Here is a 27,603-nt window from a genome sequence, read left to right as displayed (position 1 = left end):
TGAAAAACACACTGAAGGAATTTAAGGGAAAAACGGGTGCTCGGGGAATAAGGAGGCAGAGCTAGAAAGAGACAGAGCAGAGAGGCGAATATGTTTACCAAACACTCTGCAGGGACTGGGTTGGAATTTGAAGGCCTGATTTTTTTCTGGAATGCCTCTTGTGTTCAGGTCACGCAATGTAAGAAGGGGGATTCGCCAACGTAGGAGGAAGACTCCGCTAAACTCCCTCTACTGACGACAAGCTGAAGCCAAAACAGGGAAAAAAAAAGAAATAACGGTGCTCCAGGTGGGAGGAAACTTTGTATGCTGAGCATGAGCTAAAGAGTGTCAGCTGACTCAAAGCACACAAAGCAGACACATAAGCATGAGTCGATTTCTACTTCCATCAGTCATGGGCAGGAATGATGGGGGGGGGGGCACACACCAGTGTGGCTTCAAACAAAGTGGATTTTTGTCTGCGTTCGATTGCCCACTTCACACCGGAGTGACGGAGCAATCACAGGCCACTTCTGCACTGCCATTTAGCGACAGGATGGAGGCTTCACAGCCGTAACATATGCCTTACTGCTGCTTAATAAAGGCGAGTTCCCTGCTTTAGAAGACACGAGAAAAAGAGAGCGAGAAGGGGGCGGAAATGAAAAAGGAGGGGTGGAAAGGAGGATGGAGTTAGAGCTACAGCTGAGCCAACACCAACAACTATTACATGACTCATCTCACATCTGCAGCAACAAATGGCCAAACGAAGGTGGACTGTACTCAGTCTTACACCAGCCTACTGAGGTATATATCCAATAGACACAGGAGAATAAATACGACTAGATTCTTTAAATAGTACTTCCTGTGTGTTGTATTGCTGTGTAACCTTTGAATTTTCTTACTGTATAACATCTTGGCATAATGACACACCAGCCGGCACATACATTTTTTTTGTGCAGTGTCCACAGTTCTGACACTACATCAACACACACAGTCTATATACAGTATATGGCATCCAATAAACAAGTGAAGTACACACTAGAGACAAGCCCATAGAAAGCTTATCATCTCTGGGAACATGGGATTCCTGCACAGTCCTGGTTACAACCATAAAGTGATTTTTCTCTTGTGCATCTCATCTGAGCTCCAGGCATACATGTGCAAACACGCAAACTGCACACACATACAAAGACAACACTGAAAAAGGTCCCTTTTGTCTGCTCAACACTGATGAAAAGCTACCCACTGCGAACTTCAATCACATTCGAAAATGAGTTGGAGACATGCTGTAACCCCGACAGCGTCATTAAGCCTGTCAGTCAGTCCCGCAGAGTGAGGGGAGGGTGGGGAAAACAGCCAACGGCCTTCTTCAGTGTGGTGTGTAGCCCCGAACGAGACCCGGAGGTACCAAGAGCCCCTCCTGTGCTGGATCTATGTCTGGCACTGGTGTAATGAAGCTATATGATTATGGATTCTTCATCGTATGTCCATAAACCCCCAAATGCCAAACACCCAGACAAAGAAATCATGCATATTTTAATGGTGTTCATGGTAAATGATAACACACACTATCATGAGAAATGATAGCTAAACCCCATCAAATACATGTTCCCACGCATTAGAACCCATGTGGTGCACACACAGCCACACACACACAAACACGCAGTCAGAGAAACACACACTGCATAGAGCAAGATAAGCCTCCGTGTGCTGTCAGAGGCTAGTGTGTGATTGGCCTCCGCGGAGCTACTGCTTCTCTCATCATTAACTCTTCAGAGGATCACGCTACTCTAATCACGCTAAGCCTCTCCGAATGGCGATGAAGTCAAAAACGTGCCCGTGCACATATTCACAAACACCCAGCTCACACATATGCATGCGGGCAAATGCTTTCACCGCAATCACAAAACATAGCGCACACAAACAGCTGTGTGCAGTCTGTAAAAGCAAGTCTGGTATCAAAAACAATATGAACCAATTATGGCCAATTTGCAGGAGAAATTTCAAAAACTAAAATTCCCTTTTCCAGTCAAGGATGTAATTTCCTCTGAGTATGGGAACAATATGTGCACCTCACTGTTCAACAGCCTATTTTTGTTACTCAGTTTTTACATTTTACATTTAATTAAATAGCTAAACTACTACTACTTTAAGTTGTGTTGGCTCATTAATAATGCAGAACAGTTAAAGAGTACTTTATTTACTATGAAATCAAAACTCACTGCTCTATCCACAGTATAAATCAGGATAAATTTTCCATCAGTGTACTTGTGTGCATCTGCATGTTTGATGAGAGCCAATCCAATCTGAGATGGACACACCTGGTCAGAAGCAAAAGCCAACTAAATCTACCGACAGCACCAGAAATAGCAACTTAGTTCTGAGTAAGGAAGCGATTTGTTGTGTTTACCTCTGAGACTTCTACTGAATATTCTACACTTAAGGCTGCACATTCAAGAGATTTTTCTAAAGCTGATGTGTAGCCAGCTAATTCCTGACTTGACTGTTATTTAGAGACCATACCACGTGTGCTGCAAGGTCAAGTATAAGCAGAACCCAGAGGGCTTCATCCCCTCCTAAGATGGAGTACTTTCATTTCACGCACTTGGGGCATCGTATTTTCTCTCCATTTTATTGCTCTCTCTGATGGCTCTCTACAAAGACACATTCCACCTCCTCATACAGAAACCGGGGCTCCCGTCCAAGAAAGCCTCTGGAAGGTCTGGATACTGTGCCACAAGGACAAGAATGCTGACACTGCAGTAACTCGGGACAAAAGCTAAAGATAAGAGTGGTGAGAGACAAAGCGACAAAGAGAACAAATCTCAGCGTATAGGAGTTGTGTGGAAGCTTGCGCCAAACCAAACTGAGGAGCTATAATCCCCCGTCTTTGGCGTGATGTCAGGGAGTCATGCAAAAAGACCATTTCCTCACTGTGCAAATATGCCGCCTCCTACATCCCTGTGTGTGCAGCAGCCATATATAATGTAAACATCAAATGCTTGTAGCTGCACTGACCTCTCTGACTCCCCTGGGAGACCCCTTGTTCACGTGTAGCACAGAAACCGTTTGGAAAACACACATGGACTTGGCCAAAACTCTGCCACACTGTCTGAATTTCACCTTATCACTAAGGACAAGCTCATCCTTTTTACAGATGGCTGAATAGCGAGGACTTATGACTGCCTATTTTTGGCTTCACTCTTTAAATACAGGAGAAAAGAAAAACACAGAGGGGAGGGGGCATTTCTTCCCAACGCAACCTGTTTCAGTGAAAGAAGAAAGGGAAAATTTTTACAGCCACAGGATTAAAACATGGATAATATTGTAAAGTTCCTCCTTGTGCTACCAAAACAGGTCTGACCCATAAAGGTGCTGACACAGGACCTCTTGCGGTATCCTATAGTGACACCAGTGGATCTTCTTCAGGGGTTCTGGTGTGTTTCAGCACATCAAGAGGATGATGCTCATTCACATTGTTATCTTGGCAGTCTTGAGGCTGGGTCAGTGTGTCAGGGTCTTTGTGTTGTTCATCAAACCACTCCAGAGCAGCTTGAGCATCATAGTCTCACTGGGAGAGCCCACTGCCTTCAGGAACTGCCATGGAGGAGTGGGGGGTAGAGTGTTTAGGTGATTGATACATGTCAAAGTGTTGTTCGGATGGGTTTGCAAGCAGAATATTGCATTTTAACAAAATCACTTGTTCAACTTACTTGTCAGTGGCCTTATAGATTAGAATTTTCTAACAGTAAAATGAAATGATAGAAACTCATGTATTTATTTCATGCCATGAGGGTTCTGTCAACTTTTTGGCTGATGACAGCAGGCACTTGGCAATATTTATAAATGGCCAATCATTTTCACAGTCGTACTGACTAATCAAGGGCTAGTAATCGCTCCAGTGAGTTTAGCTGGGCCACTGCCCAGAAGAGATTGTTGGTCTACACCACTGACTGTGCCTAACCTCGAGCCTCTACCGCTAATCACCAATTAGCATGTATCCTTTTCTGCGTATTGACGCAAGGCAAATGGTTTCAGCTCAGAATGCCTGTTAAAGGGGCTGAAAACAAGCATCGCCAACAAAATCATATGCCAAATGTCCGCACCAGAGGACATCTTCTAAATGCAAACGTGCACAGATCTGTTGATCTGCCAGTGTGTAGGTAGAGGGTGGCTGTGGAGGGAGTTTCCTTGGATTTGTAGCTCTCCCTTGTCACAACAATGTCTTTTTACCCCAGGGCTGCTGACATGATTCATGAGCCAGACTTGATGTGGTGTTGGTGTGCAGGCCAGATAAAACTAATATAGGTTTCTGTGCTGGAGTGTGCTTTACAAGTTACTGTAGCTAAGCAGCCATTTCACACTGCTGAGCTAGAAATAGGTCTTACTGTAGCTAAATCAACCCAGTCCACCCATCCCCAACCTTCAATGCAGACGGTATTACACAGTGCACACATAATTTTACACACACGTTCAATAAAGACACACACACACATATTCCTGCTCTGCTTCTCTCCTTTTTCTCCTTTCCTCGCTCTCTGTGTTTCTTTATTCCTTTCATAGCTACTTTCAGTGGACCTCCACCTGTCCTTTTGCTCCCACCCTTTTCCAAGTACCTCTCTTTCCTTTGCTCCTTCTCCTTCATTAAAATGGACTTCCTAAAGCCTCCATTCGTCTTGCTGACAGCTCCACTATCGATTGGGCTGGAGAAAGGGATGCAGTTCCAGAGCTTTAAATGGCTCTTTGGCCAGCCTGGATGAGGGCTGGGCTGGACTAGGGCCAGAGGGAAGGAGGAGGAGGGAGTGCCAGGTTTAAGTGGGAGGTCTGTCCAGAATCTAGACCGTGACATATTTCTGGTCACCAGTGAAGAACACTAAGATTGACCCGATGGCATTTATCCGAATTTACATGAGAATGACTCACCGAATCTGTAATAAGGATTACACCGATGTGACGAGATAATGAATTAATCCTTGACTAAAAGACAACACATTATCCAGGCTGCCTGGACCACTTGAAAGCTCTCCAGAAAGCAAGCACTATAGTGGGAGTATTCAAAATATTGGTAAGGAGAGCTAGGAGTTTTTCTGTTGGGTACTCTGGCATCCAATTTATTTCAATCAAAGCCATGTGAATTAATGGCGCACTGGCTGGCACCTTTAATCAGGCTTCATCCCTTATTGTTACACATTTTCTAAGGGAAGATGAGTTGGCACCTTCCATCTTCATCCCTCTTGCTGTGCGACATCAAATCTCTCTGCACAGATTAATGAGCGGACATTTGATTTTCCCAATGATTAAAATTTCTACTGCGTACTCAGTGTCCTGAGGCGCAGCGGAAACTGCAAGGAGCACGATGGATTGTCTCCGGAGTGTCTGACGATCGCTATCTGCGTATGTCAGTGATGATCATAAAGTGCATCACAACAGCATGTCAGGAAACACTGCTTATTTGTTATTTAATCACTCGCCACTGATTGGAGCAGCAAGGGATGAAAAGATAGACAAGGTTTGTTGTTTAGGACAAATTGCTCAACTTCCCAATTCTGCGAAGTTCAATCCACACAAGGAACTTTAGAGTTTAAGTCTTGTTAGAGTAGCATTAGACACAGGGTTTGCAATGCTTCTGCATTGATTCTTTAACCAGTAAATCAAAGAGACCATGCAACATCCAGATTTGCTGTCAATTTAAAAAAAGCCAAGCCCATGATAGCAAATAATCCTGCAACACTGCACTGTCTCTGCTCTTTCTAAAGGCAATGCTCACAGAGAATATAGCGATATGGTGTGTGATTCTATAAAAGCAGAGATAGAGAAGGAAAAAAAATTACATGAAGATGGGGGGGGAAATGGAAGAGAAGAAACGAAAAGAAGTGGAGGTGATGTGGAAGGGTAGAGGAAAGGAGAAATAGAGCACGGGGCGCTGAGGAAGGAAAGAGGGAGGAGGCGGCAGGGAGCACTAGTCGATATAACGGCAGTCATTCATCTCTCTGACAGCCTTCCAAATGCTCCACTGGGGGAGACACAACACTGCGTCACCTCGAATGCAGCAAATGCACAGTGCAAATACACACGCCTGCATATGTGTGCATACACACACATGGTGATGATGCCTGGACTCTGGTGTGCATGAAAGTCCATGTTCTGGGTCAGTAGTGTGTTAGGGGACAAATCAGTGCATGCCATAATACTGGAACAGTATAGAGGTAGAAACCATCATTTTTTCCCCCCGATCTTATATTGTGCTTCATGTTTGTTAGCACACTGAAAAGCTCCAAGACTAACATGCACATGAACAGGACATGACACGCTTACATCACACTAGAATATGGGAGCACAGATGTGTGCTCAAAATAAAGCACACACATGCAATCCTTGTTCCTCGGCTCTGGTCATGGCCCATTGGCTGATGCCTGCCGTCCATCTCTCATGATTCATGGCTAAGCGAGCGGCTGCAGAGCAGTTCTAAACCAGTGGGCCGAGGAGAGCCTGTGTGTCATTAAGGCAAAGCGGGCTGGACATGCTGTTAGGGCCGCTGCACTACAGCCAGCTCTGTGCCTCAGCACAGCACAGCAGGAGGTGAGGAAGCAAATACTTCTGAGCAAGGTAGTATTGCTCATAGTGGTTTTAATATCAACAGTTGAGTGCCCTCACAAAGCTACCTTTCCCTGTGAAGCGTGCACTGTAAGAAACAGGTGTGCTGTCTTTTATTTAGTTGGACAGCAATCTCTTCCTGCCCCCACCTAGCATTTCTGCTAAATTAACCCCTCTAATCATCCCCAAATCCTTTTTAATCAACAAAGCAGTGAAGGCTACAGAAAAAAGACAAGGGTGCCAAGCTGCCCCCCTCCCCTTCCATCCTCTATTAGCGTGGGCCCCAAGACGAGTGGTGGAGGCACACGTCCATACACTAATGACTCCTTAATGATCCCCTCCTCTGCTGGAGTGCTGACAAACACTGACAAACCCTGACCCTGACAAGAGGAACACCCACACTTAGTCCTCTGCCTCACCCCTTATTTAGAGGCTCATCTCTCAGCCCTCAGCCTCATTATACCAGCTAGGGTCCAGCAGGATCCATACAGCCCCAAACAAGCAGCAAGATAAACACCCGTGACGAAACAGTCCGTGTCACTTTCAGTGTGAGGGGCTAAGTTTGAACAAATTCCTTGCAGCAGATGGCGTGAAAGGGAAGGAGAGCTTAGATAAACAAAGCCAGAATTAAAAGGAGAATGGTGGTGGAAGATGAAGTAGTAGTGCGGGAGCCTATGGAAAAAAAGGAAAAAAAAAAAAACATTGTTTGTATCCTTCTCTGATTGCGATTTCCATTTCAGTTTGGGGTTGGGGGAGTCAGCAGTGGAGACTCTTTTTAACATCACACAAAACATAATTATAGAGTGCACCACTGCCAGCCCGCCTCAGTTTCTCCTAAATACTCACAGCCCAAATTAGGGGTTACCTCCTTCTAGTTAAACCTACTATTTAAGATGAAAACGTCACAGACAAACAGAAGAGGCGGCAAACAGGAGTATTGAGAGGAAAGACCTAGTTTAACAGCTTTGTTTCACAATGACAGAGAGGGCCTTCGTTAAATATGGTTACTGGCAGGCCTTGGAAAAAGCCAGGTGTGGAAACTGGGACAAAACAAAAGTTGGAAACGACACAGACACAGCTACAAAGACTAGCAAGTTAGCTTATGTTTTATCTGCTCTGCATATATCTGACAGCTTAAATTCTGCTTAAGGTTATTTCCAAAATCCAGTGAGCTAAAGAAAAACACTAACTTCACGCTAGCCAATGACCTCACTGGTTTGGACTGCAGCTCCTGTTCCCATTCGTGGATGACAGAGCATTTATTCTTTGAGCCTTTACCCCGCCTCTGCTGTCTTTTCTGTTTTGTTTGCTCTTTTCCAGTTCTTCATCATTTCAGATTCATAACTATGAGCTATTATTGCCACACCGGTCAGCCGAAAGCAGGGATCCAACAGGATGCCTGACTTTTCTGCTGCACTGTGCTATAAAGAGCCACAACAGAGATTTTCCACTGTTATTAGAAGATGAAAAGACATCCTAGGCCTGGCGTCTTTACTGACATTACAGAATCCAGGTACTGTACTGCCTCTTGAGTTATAGACAAGCCTCATATGGGATCCCTGTTTTTTGTCTGTCTCTGCTCCTTCATCACAGACAGGAAACTGTGCACCATGTTGCAGAGAACAGTAGCTACTGTGGCACAGCTTTGATTTATGTCTACTGCTGTCAGTTGTGTTATTAGTACCACTATTAGCACACATACGCGGCGAGGTATATGTTACCTTGTCACAAACGTTAAGCCATATGACCTCGTTACGTGATTACGAGTTTACCCATGTTCATAACAACTTATTGAATTTTTGCATGTTGTAGCTATAACTTCTGTTTGCTGCACTACTCATGAGAGTTATAGAACCATGGTGACAATGTTAGTACTGCAGCATTGTCCACAAAAGATATCTTATTTCAAGGCAAAAATAAAAGTGAACAAGTATAAATGTCATGAAAATGATGAGTTATTAATTCCTCAATGTAAGGCTAAGAATAGTAACCATTAAAGTCCAATTTTAGCTCCCCCCCCTTCAGCAATTGTCTTGAAACCTGTACCATATCTGGCTACATTTGATTTTTGAGTTGTTTGACTTCTCCTAATGATATCACCACATGCTCAGATGTCAGTAATTAACTTAATGAGTGCAATCTTACTATAATCTGTATCCATAACGACTTAAGAATGCGATGTTTTGGATATAACCCTTGTACTCTGATTAGCTTGGGCGAGCATCCCACTATGGGAACCTTTCTGTGAGCCCTCATTAGCAGCTCAAATACACCAGCCATGACTGACTGGCACTTGTGACACCAATGCAGGAATAATTGGGATTCCCCGACTATATATTGATCTGACTAAGAGTCAATTCCTTGTTTTTATAGCAAAGACACTGGCTATTAGATATTCAGTACCTAACTATCCATAACTCTAAGTTTTATTTATATAGCATTCATTTGAAATCTTTCTATGGGGAAAATACTGATTCCTGGATTGCAGAAAAGATAATTATCTCCAGTTACACTTGATAGAGGAGGGTCCACATCCTAAAAAGAGGATTGCATTGCCTACATTTTTACTCGTCTCTGTGTCTCTGTTAGTGACCCAATCCTTAAGTGGACATCTTACTTAAAAACACTAGAGGACAGTTCCCAGCATGCAGCTATGCATGTTGCTTGAGAGAAACTCCCTTTAAGTGAGTGGACAACGATGCCAGGTCCCTGGTGGAATGTTCACACAGGCCATCAGGAGACTTAAGACTTCCTCTACAATAAACTTTTATCTAGTAAACAAAATTCTGTATAGACACAAGTTATCCCATGTGTGGTTTTGACAAAAGAAACAAAACAAAACTCGGGGTCTTGACCAAATAAATCCACAGTGCACAGACTGGACACTGACGACTATGCCTACAACAGTGCTCCATGAAGGAGAAAGAGGAAAGGGCAGCGAGCTGCATGTGTAAACACAAGCTTATGCTTTCTGTGAAAAATGCAGGATTAGGCTGCATGCTGACCTTAGTTTTCCTGAGAGTAACTGCAGGTACGTTTAATACACAGAAAGTACACGAATCTCCTCTATGTGCTTAGCTGAGGCGAAAGCAAACAATATGACCACCTTCAAGGTTGTTTTTAACTCCAAGTCAGAGCATTTAGAGAAGGGCTTAGATGTGAGAATTTACATCTCTTAATGTTGGCCATCCTAAAGGGTGCTGGCCCATTATTGGTCCTTCAAAATCCATATGGCGGGCTAAAATATCTGCCAAATAAATCCCAATACGTGTGTTGCCTTAGCCTTCTCAAAAAAGGTCCTGCAAAAATGACAGTAAACGTCCCACAGAGCACTGAAAAGGACAGGTTTTGATTCTTAGCACCAGCCCAATAACACATACCAATTACTTTCATAAAACATCCTAGTTAATGACGCTCTGTTATTGATACTTAGAGGTAGAGTAAGTAGTTGTTACAGGGTATTTAACAGGAAAAAATAATATTCTATTCATAAATAAGCATTGAAAAGTGTGTAATTATATCTGCCAACAAATTGATGCTTTCTCAAAAATTTAGAACTAATACATTAAAAATACATAGCAGTGGTGGAACCACAGTGTTGAATACAGTGACTGAGATGGACATTGCTGTTTTACCTAATCGGGTTTTATGTATGTAGCTAGAGACCAGCCATACAGAGAGAACACCTTATGACTTACTTTGAATTTAAAAATCACAAAAAGCGCTTTCAGACATTTGTACTTGTATATTTTCATGATCTTTTTCTCATGATGTCATTCTCTTGCACTTCTTCATCTGCCTCCTCCACCACTGCTCTCTTTCATCCCTAATTACCACCTCATCTTCCTCCTCTTCGCCTCAGCCTCATCTCCTGAATTGAAGTTTATTTATTTCCAATATTGCCGCAATTACTTATCGTCAGCAGACTAGACCGGTGACCCTCCCATCTCCAAACAGCTGACAACTCGCTGGCTAAACAACAACAATAGCTGGTTATAAGCAAACATTATGGCAGCTAACGTCAGGTTTGAGTGTCCTAAAAATCACACTCTGATAAACAGTTTGATTACATTTTCACATCGTATGAGAGTTTATACACTAAACTCATGATTTAGTCATAATTAACTAATGGCTTATGGACACTGTCAGGCCTGGCTAGATAGCTTATGCAGCTGGTGAAAGTCACTATTTTCCCAGGCCAGCAGCACTGATACCTGCTGAAAGGCTTCCCTAATTCGTTTAGCACAGATGCTGATAGGCTTCCGTGATGAAGAAGAAGAGGTTTCTGAGTAGAGTTGTGTTAGTCTAATATATAGGAGGAGTCATTCCTGACATAGCTATCACTAATGCCAGCTAATCAGGGTCGGTTTAATCGAATTTGGGCTTCTGATGTCACCCAGGACCAGTTCCCATGGTGAGACAGAAAACAAATACTATGGAAAAGAAAAACCTCCAGGAGTTGCAATGACCTGAATTTGATTTTGAATCTAAGAGTGCTATCAAACGTAGGAAAAAGAGGATATAAACACGTGCTTGTCCATATTAGATCCAAGCATTTTAGCTTCATGATTAAAACCTTAGGCTTAACGCAATCAAAACCCACATCCAACATTAGCTCAGTGCCATTGTCCACAACATTTTTTTTCCTAAATGAACCGTTTCACCAGATGATTTCATTATTGTCTCCAGGAAATTTACTAAATAATTCAAGTTGTTAAATCACAAATGGCACAAATTCCCAATGTTCCCTGAGAATCTATGCATCATCTCCTGCTTGAGTGCCTTCATAACACCCTCAGACTGCAGGCCAGACACTGGAAATCCAGGCAGCAACAACATCCTTCCTCGGGCCTCTAGGAAGTGACCTCAGCTTCAGAAAGGCCAGATAAAAAAATCCACATCAGGAACAAAAACACCAGGCTGACCGTAATGAGCTCTCCACTCGGCTCCAGTGTGTTCTGAGGGAGACCAGGTGGTGTGACACACATATGACTCTGATTAAGGGGCCTTTAGATGAACAAGAGGACAAGGGGGGCAAGTAGGGCGGGCTGTGCAGGGGGCAAATGAGACCTTGCGCATATGAGGCAACTATTAATGCTGTTCAATGACCTCCAGTAGACCCAAAGATGTTCCTGCAGACATGAGTGGTCGTTTTCCCACTTGTGTTTCACATACAGAAGCACTGTTTCTGCACGGTTTTCTTTTAAGAAGCGACAGTGAAGTGAGAGCACAGGCCTCAGTGGCAGATAGTCTGATATACTTCTCTGCTGTCTTTAGATGTCACTACAAACTCTGGCCAGAAGAACTCGCTCATGTCTGCATCTCATTTAATCAAAACATTTCTTTTTAGCAGAACAGTCAAATAGCTGAGAGCAGTCAGCGCCTTACACGTGTTGCCTGTATCCCTCGCTAACATCAAATGACAGAGAGGTTTCACTCTGGCGTCTGTAGGCTTATAATCTGACTTGTGATCTGCACATGTCCTCAGAATGTGAGAGTGAAAGATGTCAAGGGCACCTCTGGCCTCATTTTCAACAGTTAGTTTCATCCTGGCGCATTGTGCCACGTCTGGCTGGACCGTTTAAATGTCTCCCGATATCAGGCAGCATAAACAAGCAGGCCTGCCTGTTGGGAAGGATAAGGAATGAAGGGGAAACAGAGGCCATTCTTCTGCATGTGCGACAGGAATTGTGTTGGAACAAGCACCTGTCAACCCCCACCAATGACCGCAGAGAGAGGGAGAGAGAAGCAGATGACAGAGCAAGGAGAGAAAGAGGGCACCGATTGAAAGAAATGTGGATCAGTCTGTCCAACTTTTTTTCTCCCTCTCCTTCATGTTCTTCTCTCCTTCCAACTCCTCCTTTCTCTCGCTGCCTCAAACAACTTAATCTCTCTAAATTACATTCCAAAGCAGGCATATGCTCCAAAGTCCCAGACTTACTGCTTCACAAACCAGATACACATCTACATAATATCTGCATAAATACTTTGCATTGATAATAAGGAGAAACAGCTGCCAAGGCTATCCTACTGCCCTTTATTACAACTTCCTCATTCTTCGTCCTCCGCCATCACCTTCACTTGTTCTCCGCATTAACTTGACGCCAGTTTTTTTTTTAAATAGACAAAGCGGAGCAGCATCTCTGTGACCTTCAGCCTCCACCTTCAAGTACCCTCTAAAAGACAGAGCTGAAGAATGCTAGGCACAGCACAATTCCACACCTACAACATGATAAGAGACTCGGGGAGAGAGAAAAAGGAAAGAATGGTAGTAACATCAATTTATCGCCCTCTGAGATGACAGCTATTCCGCTCTATCCGTTTCAAGACTGCTGCAATTTGTGCGTTTCTTACCTCTCTGTCCTTTAACTTCATGGCCAGAACCAGCTGGTTGCGATGGTTGGTCAGCGCTTCACGGTAGTTCCCCTTGGAGAAGAATGCCGAGCCCAGATTCCCGTGAGCACGGCATTCCCCTGTTTGGTCACCTGAAGAGGGAAAACCACAAGGGATGAGATCGACATTTCAAGAGTTAACAAATAAAATTTACAGTAAAGCTCGGAGGATTGCAAACCAGTCGGTGATTATTTCACATCATTCCACTGTCACTGTCAAACAGGGACGTGATGAACCACATCTATGCCACTGACATGCCATCGCACCCTTAAAAGGGAAAGTGCCGTTATAACCCGTTATAAGTTCTCCACAGTAGAGTGCCTTTTCTGACAGCTGGTAGTGTTGATCTCAATGCTCCAGAGGGTGAGAGGGGAAAGCCTTATTATTTCTTCCTGACAGAGAGGCCCCACAGACAGGGCCAAAGTAAAGCACAAGTCTCTGTGCTCTACCTGAGAACCACAGCTCCTTATCTGCAGCTGTGCTGCCCAGTCATGTGTCAAACTGTGTGGGGGTAAAAAGAGTGGAGCCAGTCTGTGCTACTCCCTGTTTTCATTTTTTCCTATCTTCCCTTCAGAAGTTTTTTCCCTTCCTTTCCTCTCTTTCTCCCCTTTTCATATATTAATCCAAAACAGGCAAATCCATACTTACTGCAGGCATTACTTATTTTTGAGCAAACAAAATAGAAAATTCCCAGCAGCGACTGGCATTTTACCATTTTAGTGGAACATATTCAGATGGAAAGATACACAAAAGAGACAAAAAAGAAAAAAACTTCACTGGAAGGTCACACTAACAACTTTTATACTGGAATTCATCAATATACAAGAATTAGTCTAAAGTATTTGCTACATTGAACATGTGCAGACTGCTTTGTAGAGTGCACGCGCCTGCGCCACTTACCGGGCAAAACAAGCTCTTCAGTTTTTTGTTTTGTTCTGAACTTCCAATTTTTGAACTGTGTTTGTGTGACATGGGTAAGTTAAATGGACTGGTACTTATACAGCGCCTTCCTTCTCAGCTGAGTACTCAAAGTGCTTTCTACTGCAAGTCTTATTCACCCAATCACACACACATTCATAGGACGCTTTTATCTTTGCCTGAGCACTTCCTAACATTCGCACATGCACACGCACACGCACACTCCAATGGATGCATCAAGAGCAACTCAGGTATGAAAGTATGAAAGTAAGCAGAGACGCAGCACATGAGTTATGTAAGGCTGGAGTTGAGGACAAGAATGCGTTTTGATTAGCGCTAACATTAGCTTGCTGTAATGCTTACAGTGATAATCTATGTGGCTAAACATACTGACAAGGTGATCTCTAACAGCCAAAGCTTGATGCTCAAACACTGTTCAGACTGTCCTCATGCTTACATCTACTTTAAGCACAAAATATACTGTAGCTAATGGGATCATTTTATTTGGTCACAAACTAAAGAAACAAACAAATTAGATCAAATTTTTCGTAATTTCACAATGGTACAAATAACAAAGTTAGAGGATTACATAAAACCACAGTGTTCGTTCTCTGCAATGTCTGATTAATAACCACCCAACAGCTGCTGACTGACTGACAGACGCTGTCATCACCAGCCCAAAATACTCTATGATGACTGATCACAAAGATTTCATTAATTTATTAGCTGTTTACATAATTTAACAAGAAAAAATGTCAAAGGGCTTATTTATTCTATTATTTATAGTTCAAGATTGTTTCATTTTAAACAGTAGGAAACAATAATGACATGCCACACTCTGGGAACTTGTGTCTAAGCAATCTATATTATCTGCATCCACTCCCCCCGCCCTATTCAGGGGTCTTACCTAAGGTTTTGGCCACTTCCAAGTCCTGCTGCATGTAGCTCGTGCTCTTCTCTGTGTTGCCCAGGGACCAGTGAGCGCTGCTGAGGGCGGAGAAGACGGAGCCGCGTAGCTTGAGGCTGCATGTGCCGATCTTCAGTGCGGCTTCTAGCACCACAACAGAGGCCGTGTGGTGGCCTGCTGTCAGCAGCTCCTGGCCGATCACAGAAACCACCACAAATGGACTTTTGTCCAGCTTCATCTTTTGCAGCTGCTGATAGGTGGGCTCGAGAGACTCTGTGCAGGAGAGACACAAGTAAGACAGAGATTAGAAACAGACTACAGATTATGCCAGAACCTTGTGCTGACACTCTGATGGACACGGATATCTGACACTGACTGCAATAACTGTTACGTGTTTAACGTCTCCGACAAAGGTGACTGTTGTCTGAATTTAGATTCTACTTTTCCTCCAGTAACAGTTGTGTTTTGTCTGCCTCAGTAAGCATAGCCTGCAGCCTGACTGACTGACTGCTTTCGCTGACAATTTAACAATAACTCAATATACGAGCCATTTTTCTGTTCTTCCACTCTGACTGGAGTGATCAGAGGCAATTTCCAACAGTGCTGTGTAGAAATAGCAACAGTTTAGACCACTGGGGGCAACTGTCTTTACAAACCACAGAGCAAAACCAAATTTGTGCCTTTTCCTTCAGCTAGTACGAATATTTGAGGGAATTTAAGGGAATGGCGCACAATGAGTAGGTTTTGAGACAATTTTAAAAGTGATGGGGAAACGACTGCAGCTGAAGCACAACAACAGCATCGGTGGAGAAATGCAGAGGAAAGAAGATGCAGAAAGGTGACCTCCAAAGAGGCTGAAAATACACACAATGACATAAATCAATGGTGGGCCACGTGGGATTCGGGATTCAAAGGCCCCTCCAGACTTGCAAAGTCCTCCGGCAGATACGAGCATCGAACCACATGAAGGGTGAGTAAGGGAGGCTTACCCAGTTATCTATTTTTTCTGCCGTCTATTGATGCATTAGCCTTCTTCTGTGTTTAAGTACGCATTTGAATTCATCAGAGTAAATTCACACGGCCCTGCATTTGCAAATGTCCCGAGGAGAATTGCTACTAATCAGGGCAAAGCGCCTCACAGAAGGCCGTGCCTGTACAAACGGGTACGCGTGACCAGATGTGTAGTCTACAATTCGTTGTAACTCAGTCTGAGAAACATCCACAGATGCTAATTCACCTAGACACACACATACACGCACAATATGAGATGCATCCTCACACAAGCACTCAAAAGCATAACTGATGATGCTCTTTCAAGAGCGTCGCTTCTGTTCCAGCACTTGGCAGAGTGTCGTGCTTATGGAGACAGTGCGTGCATATAATATCCATTCATAGCTTGTAATTGCTGTCGGAGTGACATCAAGAGCTGACTCATAAATCAAACACTGAGAGAATGCTTTTTTAAAAAGGTGTCATGGCTGCTGCATTCATAAACAGGTAGTTATGACAACATCTGACTGTGTTGTTTCACACACATACACGGGCTTACAAACAAATGCTTAAGAGAATAGAGTCGTGGGCCAATAGAGTGCTATGAAAAAAGGGCTGAGAAAGACCCCTTTCTGATTTCTTATTTTTTGCATATTTGTCACAAGTAATTGTTTCAGATGATCACATTAGTTTCATTATTATACAGATAACCCTTGCAATTTTAAAAAAAATTGCAGTTTTTAGATGATCATTTCATTGATTAGGTAAAAAGCCTGTCCAAACCTACTAATAACGGGTTGTGCCACCCCTGGCAGCAAGAACGGAGGTCAAGTGTTTGCAATAACTGGTAGTGATTCTTTCACATTGCTGTTGAGGAATTTTGCCCCACTCTTCCTTGAAGAATTGTTTCAATTCAGACACACTGGAGGGTTTTCAGGCATGAAGAGCCTGTTTAAGGTCATGACAAAGACTTTTAATTTAAGTCTGGATTTTGAATAGACCACTCCAAAACCTTAATTTTGAGCCATTCAGAGGTGGACTTGCTGGTGTGTTTTGGATCATTGTCCTGCTGCAGAACCAAAGTGTGCTGGAGCTTCAGGGCTGGACATTTTCCTTCAGGATTTTCTGGTAGAGAGCAGAATTCACTGTTAGAGCAAGTCGTCCAGGTCTGAAGCAGCAAAGCAGCTCCAGACCATCACACTACCACCACCATGTTTGTTGGTGTGATGCTCTTTTTATGAAATGCTATTTTAGTGGGCTCACCACTCCTGAGAAGGTTCACTGCTGTTCCACGTCTCACTGTCTCAAAGCCTTAGAAACAGCTTGTGTAACCCTATCCAGACTGTTTCTTTAGATCTGGGCATGATGCGTTTCATTTTGAGATCATTTAGTCTACTTCACTTTGTCAGACAGATTCTATTAAACAGATTTCTTAATCGAACAGGTCTGGCAGGTCTGGTGTGACAAGTCAAATTAAACTCAGCTTTCCAAAAATGAAAAGAATGAAACCATTATTTAAGAACTGCATTTTGTGTTGACCCAGGTGATCTTTATCTGATATGAAACATGTACGTGTGACATATGCATATGCAATAAAATAAGAAGTCTGGAAGAGGGTGAATATTTTTTCCACAATACTGTATATGAAGCAAAGATTACAGCCCTTGTGTTGCAGAAAACACCTAACAGAACATCATAACATTGTGCCTCTTTCTCGCCTTTTGCCTTTTAATATTGCTTTTGCAGCCAGAGCCATACGTTCCTTTAGTGACTGGATATGTGCAGAGCATGACTGCATACAGTATCACTAATGCACCATATTCTGCCTTCCATTTCATGTGAATAAAGATGTAAGGCATGCACTCTCTCCCCTGCATTAGCAGATGTGTCATCAGCAGGACTGGTGAAGCTATAAAATACTCTTTTTAATTTTTAATCCCTCGATTTCATGGAAATTGCCTCTGCGATACAATATCACTCGATAAGATTATCTTTACCATCCTCTCCCTTTGAAATTAATGTAAATGTCTGCTGCCAGCTGGATTTCATTCCTGATTATGACAAGTTAAATACAAGTCGTGGAAAAAATCTTATTAAAAGACCAAAAGCAAAATATTTTACCTGCACTGTCAATGCCACCCAGCACTTTGTTCGTTAGGCAAACACGCCCCCTATGAAGACTTGTGTTTCTTTCTTTTCCAGCAGTGTATTCAGTTTGGAATCAAATATTTTGGTAATGTCACTTGCTGTGGTTTATTGGTCAACAATGCAGTTTTTGCCCCTAAAAAATAAGCTATACTAACAACTTCTGGTAGGAACAGTTCATTGTCTGGTTTGATCATTCACTGAATCTGTTGACAAAAAGAAAAATGCAGAATAAAATCTTACTAATCCTCTCAGCAACAAAAAAAATATTATAAATACATAAAAATCCTCCTTCCTTGCTCTCTCCAGGGAGGTCAGCTTGCTAGGCTGCAGTGGTTTCCAACCTTTTCCCTCTTAGTACCCACACAGCCTTGTCAGATAAACTGAAAGAATAACATTCCCTTTTAATACCGTTCATGTTCAGAAGAGTAATTTTAAAACTGTATTTGGACAGCTTTCAGCTTACCATTTCTAATTTATTGCTTCATAGTTTTTTCAACAGACCATCACTACTGGCACACTACTTTACCCATAAGTCACTACTTTTGGATACTGTTTTGTTTAACATCTGTTCGTTTCTTTATGCTCCGAGATCAATTTCACCCACATACCTTCCATTTCTTTCCTGTTTCTTTAACAGGAATGTCATTATAAAAAAAATATAAGAAATTTATACATAAATTATTAAATATACCAAAAAAAAGGTGACTTTTAAAGGTTAGAGACCAAAGTAAGACCAAGATATTCAAACTACTTTATAATGTTAAGCTCCTCCCCTTGCAGGAAGACGTTAGAATGCACCACATGACCACGAGTCAGTGCCTACGTAAGAATTAAAGATGCTTCTTGGAATTAATGATACTGAATTAATTATACTGCCCACTTCATGTCGTGGTCTTCTTCTGTTAAAACAATTTGATTTTTGTACTTATGAAGGTTGTTTTTTTCCAGAAAATATTAAAAAATATTAGTTTTTAGTTACAAATCTGCAATTTATTCTGTTCATTTTGTCAGATTTCTTTTCACTTCCATTTCTCAAACAACCTTAAGTTATCTAAGCAAATTAGCTGTAGCATTTTGTATGGTCTGTATTACTTTGTTCATTATAAAGACTATTTTTGGTCACTCTCTAAGACCAAATTTCTGTGATTTTCTTAAGCAGCCTGTCCGTATTTTTCATCAGTTTCCCACATTAACTATGCAGCCAGAGCAGGGTATTCACTTTCGAGTCCTCGTACTACTGAACGATGCAATCAGATTATTTTTTTAAGCGTTCGTATATCACATCCACTATCTGTGTCTTCATCTGTGGAGATTTCACTCCAATCAGTCCCTTTTATTTTGCTGCTGGCTCTTTGGGACTGCTTCATAATTAAATGTAGTTCTGAGCGATTTTTTTGGTTTAAATGAATTTTTAAAAAGTTGTTTTGGAAACTTTCATGAGAAAAAGATAGCATTACTGTCTGACAACTCAGTCAAAAGACAGCCGTCTTACCATGCATTTATCTTCCTCGTTCAGTCGTTAAGTCATTAATTTAACTAATACTTAAACTGCTAGCTGTACTTGAACCAAAATAATTTACAACTCTTTCTATTCATGATTACGTTTAAGATGATGCCCATGGTATAAAATCAAGTGTACTTTGCATTTGCAGGGATTCTGCTTAGTTGCCTTTAGACACACCTTGCCCAGAAACTCTAGTTAAATGAAAATCTTTTAATAGCAGTGGATCCAGCCTGGGTCAATAGCTGCCACACCATGTCCTTCATGGTTCATCTGGACTGAGCTTCAAGTGAAAAAACCTTTTTTAGTTAGCATGTGTGTAAAATAACCCAATGATTAACAATTAAAAACTAATGGATCCTTAAGATTCTCTCTGGCCCTCGAAGAAAACAAACAAGACACAGGATGAGAACAGGATGAACAGCAGGAATATTCTCCATGGGACTGAAACACTAAAAACACACAATTTCCCCTCGGTTTAATAAAGTATTCTGATGGCATTAGTGAAAATATAAGAGGCTGAGTTGCCACTGCTCATGCCACTCAGTGATATAGGTGGACAATGTTGATGTTATAGGAAAAAACTGCAGCTTAGATGATTGTAAACTGCACGTGTGCGGCAAGCCTTTGTTGGGTTGAACCGTACATGATACAGAATCGTTTATCAAAAGACAAACGCCTTTATTCAGTTCTCTTAGGTCCCTTCTTCTTGTCTCATTCAGGGATTTGTTTATTTTGAATAAATGTTATCAGCTGCATCTCTTCACCCAGTGGCAAACCATAAACCTAACAGTGATCTGAGCAGTCTGAAAATAAGTTTGTTGAGACGACAGCGGTAAGATAAATGACCGAGATAAGTGAGCGCTGCAGTCACAGCTAGATATAATCAACTGTTTCTTGTCATCAGCTGCATGGTTTATATGCTGATGAGAAAAAAATGTATCCAGTTTTCACTAAAGAAATTTGTACTATGATAAATTTGAGGCAACCTAAAGACTTTTCACAGTTATAACAACGTTGTTACCACCAAAGGCAAAACAGTAAGAAGCCTATTAATTACAATGATTATATAATTAGGCTTTTACACAACTAACAAGCAATATTTTGATAAGTACTTTGATAAATGCTTCTTTAAAGTGTTTAAAGTGTTTTTGATAAATATAACGTGGCGTTGATTAGTTCCAATTAAAATGGCAGCAGAGGTAACGAACTCTGGATCCTGAATTACTGCGCGGCCATTAAACGTGGCAGACAGAAACATGGCACTTTCTGCCTTGAAGGAGAGAAAGCAATGCTCGCCTACCTTTCTTTCACTTATCAGGGGACTTTGGCTGAGTAACACTGATTATCCTCCCTGTTTGCTGGCGTAACATTGATTATCGTCCCCTTGTGCCAGGAGTCCCTCTGAGAGGATCATTGCTCTTAATCCTTTGACCTAACTACCTCTCCTCAACACACCTTGGATTAGGTCCTCTGGTGGTTGCCTGGCACTCTGGGAAATAGGGTAAACAATTAAGAGATTAAGTGGCTTGGGCTAAATGTTGGTCTACCCCTACTAAGAGGACCCATTCTGGTCCATAATGCTGAGGTCTGGGCTCACACCCAAAGCCTTTTTTTTGTTTTGGTTCCAATGGCAGGCTTATATGCTCACTGTCGCTAAGATGGGCTTTCCATTCTTTTCTCTCTTTGCAATATTTTTTTGTCGCATTTGCACAAGAATATTCAGAGGAGCACGGTATTCAATCACGGAAATGCTGATTCCTCACTGAACAAAGGCCTTCTGAGCTACTGATCCACTGCACAGTGCAGTAATTTTTGGATTATAAAAACAAGGCCACATTTATTCAGAGGCACGGCATCAGAGGAGTTTGGCAAGGAGGTGATGACAAAGCGAGACTGCAGGATGACTCACAGTCTACGCTGGCAATCTGTGCCATCTAGATCTGAAGCATATTAAATCCTCCGCAGTGGTCATCTAAAGTAAAACTGGTGCCAGGTTTGTTTGAGGCTCATTAGGCTGGCCCACACGGATTACTCATGGACAATCAGGTCGCTGCAGTTGCTTGATACAACAGATAACAGTGCATAATAAAAAATGAACACATTTTAGTGACAATCTTGGCCTGAATACGCTACTTATAAATCCACTCAGCTTTAAGAAGAAAAAGCCTTACACAGGGGCAGACACAGACAATGGCATTAGTGCTGGATGCTCATTAAGATAACAGGCTATCAATGTGTGTCAGCCTGACTGACAATAAGATATGCTGAAGCTGCAGGCGTCATTCCTTAGAGTCCGAAGGTAAGTGCTTGACACCACCAGTCGCTCACAAAGACAGGAAGATGGGCAGATAGAGAGATGGCCTGCCCACAAAACAGGTACAAAACTGACAGGTAAAGTCACCTCAACGCATTTATTGACTGAGCGAGGATTATCTCCGAGACAGGCTTTTAGGCTGCTGTAGGACAGAAACGTGAAGAAGGTGAAGCAGAAAGAGTCACACACACACACACACATACACACACACACACACACACACACGAAGACCTTCTGACATGCGCACAGAGAGTGCACGTGTTCACCTGCCACATTTCTCACCTCGTAAGGGCGACTTCATGGCGGCTTCTACCATGCCCACCAGTAGCTGTAGGCTCTTGGGGTCTTGGGCCAGCCCCGAGGCGAAGGCGGCCAGCGCGTCGGCATGGCGTCCAAGGTACTGAAGGGCAACACCCTGTCGGAAGTATGCCTGCAGAGAGAAGGAGGTAAAAGAGCTATCAGTGCTCAAGTCTTCTGCCACAGCATGGGGCTTTATTCAAACACATTACCAGACACACTCATTTCACGCCATTAGCATTTTTTCCACATGAGCAGTTTTCTGAACATGGCACCTCTCTCCTTTGTATTCCCATAATAGAGTGATCACTGGCTTTTTTTGTACTTGTTAATTGGATTATAAGTTTTACATAAATGCACATGTTACACTCTGGCTGGCTGCCTTCTCAGGAGCAACTCCTGTTTTTCTATTCAATTTTTTTTTTTTTGCTCTCTGTCTCCTTGCTGTGGGAGTAAACTGCACAAGCCGAGCGCTGGGATTTCTCTGGCTGGTAGAAAAAAAAAAAGTGATGGGAAAGAGAGAGGGGAATGAGACAGAACTACTTACTCAAATCTGTCTGTAGCTTAGAAAATAACACCCATAAATACTTCAGATTACTCATTCTCTTTGACAGTACACACTTGTAAAAGAGTAACCCAACTGCCCGGTCTGTTTTTGCTATACTTTTTTTTTTTTTTTTAACTTCAGATATGTATTTGCGTAATGTTTTGGACACACGGAAGAGCCTTCAAAGAGACAGAAATTAAACAGATTTGTCATCCAGTCATTTATTCATAGAGCTGGGAAAGTCACATTGTTGGAAGCATAATAAATCAGTACCATGAGGCAGATACTGCATGCAACTTGTAACATATTGTATCTTTCTGTTAGAGACTAATTTTTTCTTTTCTTTTTTTGGAACATTGTGCACACTGAAACCTAAAACAGACGCTGTCTCTGCGATCCAAAGCCCCAACAATAAGTGTGCTTTTTTCTCCCCCCCCGCATGTCTGTTTGGAATCACTAGCTGCAGAGAGATCTTTCATCCAGGCAAGTGACTCAGTATGTTTGTGTCTAAGGCCCGATCAGACAGAAATCCTACTGAGTTGTTAAACCTGACTCTGGTCCAGTCTTACAACACCAGCAAAGAGAGATGAAACTACGTTGCGCTCATTATTCACAATCCAAACCGATAAATCCCCTTAAGGAGAAAGCAAAGTGTCTCCCAGAATAGTCATATATGGGCTTGTGTCGCACATTTACAGCTACAAAGCAGTAAGAGATAAGAGTCCCAAAGTCTCCCTTATGCTGGTGTGTTTTTTGTGCGCTGGCTTGTGTGTGAGGGGCAGCAGCAGTGGTCCAGGCTACCGTCTGGCCACCTTCTCGCTCGGTAGGCAGCAACTCCACTCATAGCTTCCAAAAGTGACACAAGGGCTAATTTGCCATTAGCATCTCAGAGGCCTTTTCATTAGCCTTCCCAAGCTTCTCTGTTAGCACGACTAGGAAGTGAGAAAAGCAGAGAGGATTAGGGAAAATGAGACATGACATCGAATTTATAGAGACCAGTAATTAATTTCGCTTCCGTCCGAGACCCCCCACTGACTACCAATCTCTCTCCAGACCTGCTGCCCCCCACTTCAACATTTCCACCGCCCCTCACTTGCATCACATCTCCAAAGAAAATGACGACGACAGAGATTAAATTCAAAGCATTAACCTTTGTTCTAACACTGTTATTATATGAGTGGAGCACGGTTCAGGGAATCCGCTCAATATTAATTGCATCTAGCAGCAGTGGAGTTTGGGCAGGATGCACTGGCTAGAATTGAGAGACCCCACAAACGTTTTGCCCAAGGGAACAAAAGACATTTAAAAGCACTTCTCCCTTTGATTAGATTTAGCCTACAATATGACTGCTCTCCCTTTCATTCTCTTAAGCGCCGTACCCTGACCGAGACGACCGGGGAAAGAAGATGAAGGGAAAAAGATGTATTTAAAAGGAAGATTTGCGTCAAACAAAAAAAACCGGCTTCTTCTTTAATCACTTCATTGTAGCTTCTCTCGTCCTGCATAAGGTTGAAAGACTAGACCGGCTAGAAAATACATTGAAATACTGGAAAACAGAAGCACAACACTGAATGCATCACTGCAAAAGTGACAGAATCGATGTGCCATACAGCCTTATAAGATTTCTTCTTCCATTAGTCTCCCATGGGCTTCAAAATACACCATATGGCTGCACAAAGACATAAACGTCACATAACCTCAGCCTCTGCATAATCCAACAAGTCAATTCAACCAAGTACCGCTGTTAAAACAGAGGGTTCCACTGAATTTACATTGCAGTGGCTGAATACTAATTAGGGACAATGGTGATCGTGATACTGATGAGAGCTCAAGATAAACCGAAACTGACGTACAAGTAAAAGACTGAATAGCACGCAGCAAAATCAAATAGTGCTGCAGAGATAACGCCGTCGGGTCGGCGATGCTGTCAGCATGGATTGAAGCATTTTGGGTGAAGTAAAAGCAAGATGTTTACCCCTACACATTTTTATTTGAATGCACGCTTAACAGGATCTTTTCTAAAAACACGGCAGCATCTGCTCAGAGCTGCTGCTACAGTGATTAGCACAGCCTCTGTAGCTCTTAGCCAGACAAGAGAAATAAACAGAGGTACGGTACAGGGGGCATTACAAAGAAGGAGGCAGCAACGCAGATTTGCTGTGCCCTGTCAATGTACAGCATTGTATGCACAACTGAGTGTCAGCGTCTCATCTTTCAGCCAAGAAACAGCTCCCTAAACAGGAAAGAAAGAGAGTGACTCCTCTGAAAGCCAAGTTCCCACGCAGCACATGCCCTCCTGAAATGTGACACATCTGTTTGGCATCTTTTTACAACATGACATCAACAAAACAAGACTTCGAATAATGCGTTTTGCCAGAAATTCAATCCGGGGTAAATTATTGAACCTTCTTGCATGTTCGCGTCTTGTACTTAATGCAGCATTGTGCTGATACCACAGAAGAGTGGATAGAGAGGGGAAGGTTTGTCGTTCGTACCCGTGGGTGAATTCTGAGAGGGCTTATGTGCACGTGTGCATGTGCGTGATTACGTGTGAGTGTGTGTGTGAGAGCAAAAGAGAGAGCCTACAAAACACATATGAATAAGAGACAGGGTGAAAGATTTTCTTCTTTCTCGAATATTTTAATATTTCATGAATCCTTGTTTGATGTAGTTTTAAATATTCATGCTTTTATGCTTAGGAGGAAGAGGGAAATGATGCAAAAAATCACCGCAATACACTGTGCTAGACACTGTGGGGAACCAACATTCCCTGTGCATATACACAAATAAGCTCACGCACACCGCTGAATACGCTCTTTCGCTCTAACAAGGCACTTACAATGAAACATGGACAATTTTCTTCAAGTGACAGCTCTGTTGTTCACAATAAGGCTCACAGTCAGAGCAAGTGAACAGAAAGTTGACAAGATTAAGACTGTGAATTTGGTGCAACACCAGCTGTTGGAGGCTCTTTTTCTATTAGGAGATTAATGTCTCAGCATATGTCCTTGCCCCCTTCTTAGGCTGTACACTCTAACCCCAGAGGTGTCTTCAGTCCCTGGGAACATGTCTGTGTTTCCACTTGTCGATCTTTGCTCAAGATCTCGGGGTTAAAGAAAAAAAATCTAGTAAAAACATATATATGACTACCAAATGGATCAGAACACCGAGCGACAGTAATATGATTTGGTAAACAAAGTTTCACTGTGTGTATGCAGTCAGCACTCTTCCTGATATAAGCACTTGTACAGAATTTCTTATAGAGCCGTTTGAAAACCAAATAGCCAGACTTTGTATAATTTTCTGAAGAGCTCTTGAGTAATAGTTCTCCAAGATTTCTAAAGGTCTTTCAAAGTTTTGGAAATTTGGCTGCTTTTTCACTCATTTTCAGTCCAGACTTTGTACCTGACCATTTTTGGAGGAATGTTTTTTTTTTTTGTTTTGTTTGTTTCTTAAGCCACTCAACACTGACCTATGAATCATTCAAGTAAAAAAAAAAAGCACCTAACTCAAAGGAGGAACCACTGTTGTGTGCACACCAACAGACATTTTTTACTAGCAGCTAGTCAAAATACATAATTTATTCCCATTTTTTTAGTTGAATCTATGAAAAATGACAAAGATAACACAATTTGGCAGGCATAAAATAGTGTTTTTGCACCAACAAGGTGATTCCCAAAGAGTTATTGGCTGAAAACCTTGCACATCTTTGGATGCTGTGCCGTATGTCCTTAAAAAATTGAGAAAACTGGACGTGAAGTGAAGGACAAAAGAGAAAGTGGTAGTCCAAAAAAACAATCCACAGCAGATGAATAGCATCTGAAAGTCGTGTCCTTAAGTAATAGGGGGGAAAATTCTGCAAAAACCTCACAAAGGACCTGAGAGATGCATTTGGCACTTAAGCAAAGTGTGTGACTGGCAACCGTTTCATTTTTCAGCATGACAGCGATCCCAAACACACTGATGATGTTGTAAAAGCATACCTGGACAGAAAACCAGTCTGTAGCACTCGGACCTCAACATTATTAAAGCAGTGTGGGATCATCCTGACAGAGAACAGAACAAAAGGCAGCAAACATCAAAGAGCTTTGAATGTCCTTCAAGAAGCCCGGAGAACTATTCCTGAAGACTACTTCAAGAAATGACAAGAAAACTGTGTTGAAGAATAAAGGTGGTCATAAAAAAATACTGACTTCCAAGCTAATTAGAATTGCACAAACTCTGTTTTTGTCTTACATATTATAATTTCATTAAATATAAAGCTGTAACCATTTCGCACTATTTGTGTATCTGCACGTGCGTCCTTTATCTAAGTTTCTTTTCTCAAATTGCAGTGTGTGATGCATGTAGTAATTCCAAGACAAAATGCACCCAGACAACAGTCTAATCTATTTGTTTACCTGATCCCAAAACTGTGATTTTCAGAATGAAATCAAATAGCGTAGGTAATTTGCAAATACTCTGTACCAAGGGCACTGGAGCTGGAAACACGCCCATGTGTTCAGGGTTTTTTTTTTAACAGCTGAAGCTGTTTTCTCCCTCACATTCAGAGGTGTAAAATCTCACGCACACTGATGTCTCTCTAAACAAGTAGCCTAGCTCCTCACACACAATGCAGACAGCCTGTCACCGAACAGATGGCTACAGCTGTGCTCCGGTAGCCCAAGGCCTTGTGTAGCTTGCTGTGTCCTGATCGGTGATCAGCAATAATAGAGATGCACTCAAATGTGGAAATCAATAGAAGCCGCATAAGCTCCGTTTAGATCGTGCCACACCCTTCAGTGCTGTACTGTGTTTAGGATACGCCTGCTGCAGATGGATTCTGATCACCCACAGGGCGAGTGGTGCCAAAGCTACGACTCTGAACTGAACCCCCGCTGGTGACATAATGGAACCCAAATCAGTCCATCAAACAGGGACAGCAGGCTGCAAACACACTGCAGGCACACACGCACATACACAAACACAAACTGAGAAAAAATACATCAATATCTCGAGAAGAAAACCGCCCATCT

At 42.3% G+C, this 27,603-nt stretch overlaps 1 protein-coding gene across 1 annotated transcript in view; it reads right to left on the bottom strand.

The window, feature by feature from the left end:
* Nucleotides 1-27,603, bottom strand: part of LOC100707538 (tetratricopeptide repeat protein 28) — a 180,778-nt gene that overhangs the window by 49,499 nt on the left and 103,676 nt on the right. The window contains 3 exon segments of the mRNA XM_005473175.3: nucleotides 12,925-13,055; nucleotides 14,789-15,061; nucleotides 22,027-22,174. Of these exon segments, the coding sequence (XP_005473232.1) occupies nucleotides 12,925-13,055; nucleotides 14,789-15,061; nucleotides 22,027-22,174 (552 nt within the window).

The sequence above is a fragment of the Oreochromis niloticus genome, linkage group LG12 (assembly GCF_001858045.2).
Source record: "Oreochromis niloticus isolate F11D_XX linkage group LG12, O_niloticus_UMD_NMBU, whole genome shotgun sequence".
Taxonomy (NCBI): Eukaryota; Metazoa; Chordata; class Actinopteri; order Cichliformes; family Cichlidae; genus Oreochromis; species Oreochromis niloticus.
The sequence above is the reverse complement of the archived record's forward strand: the minus strand, read 5'-3'. Positions and strand labels throughout refer to the sequence as shown.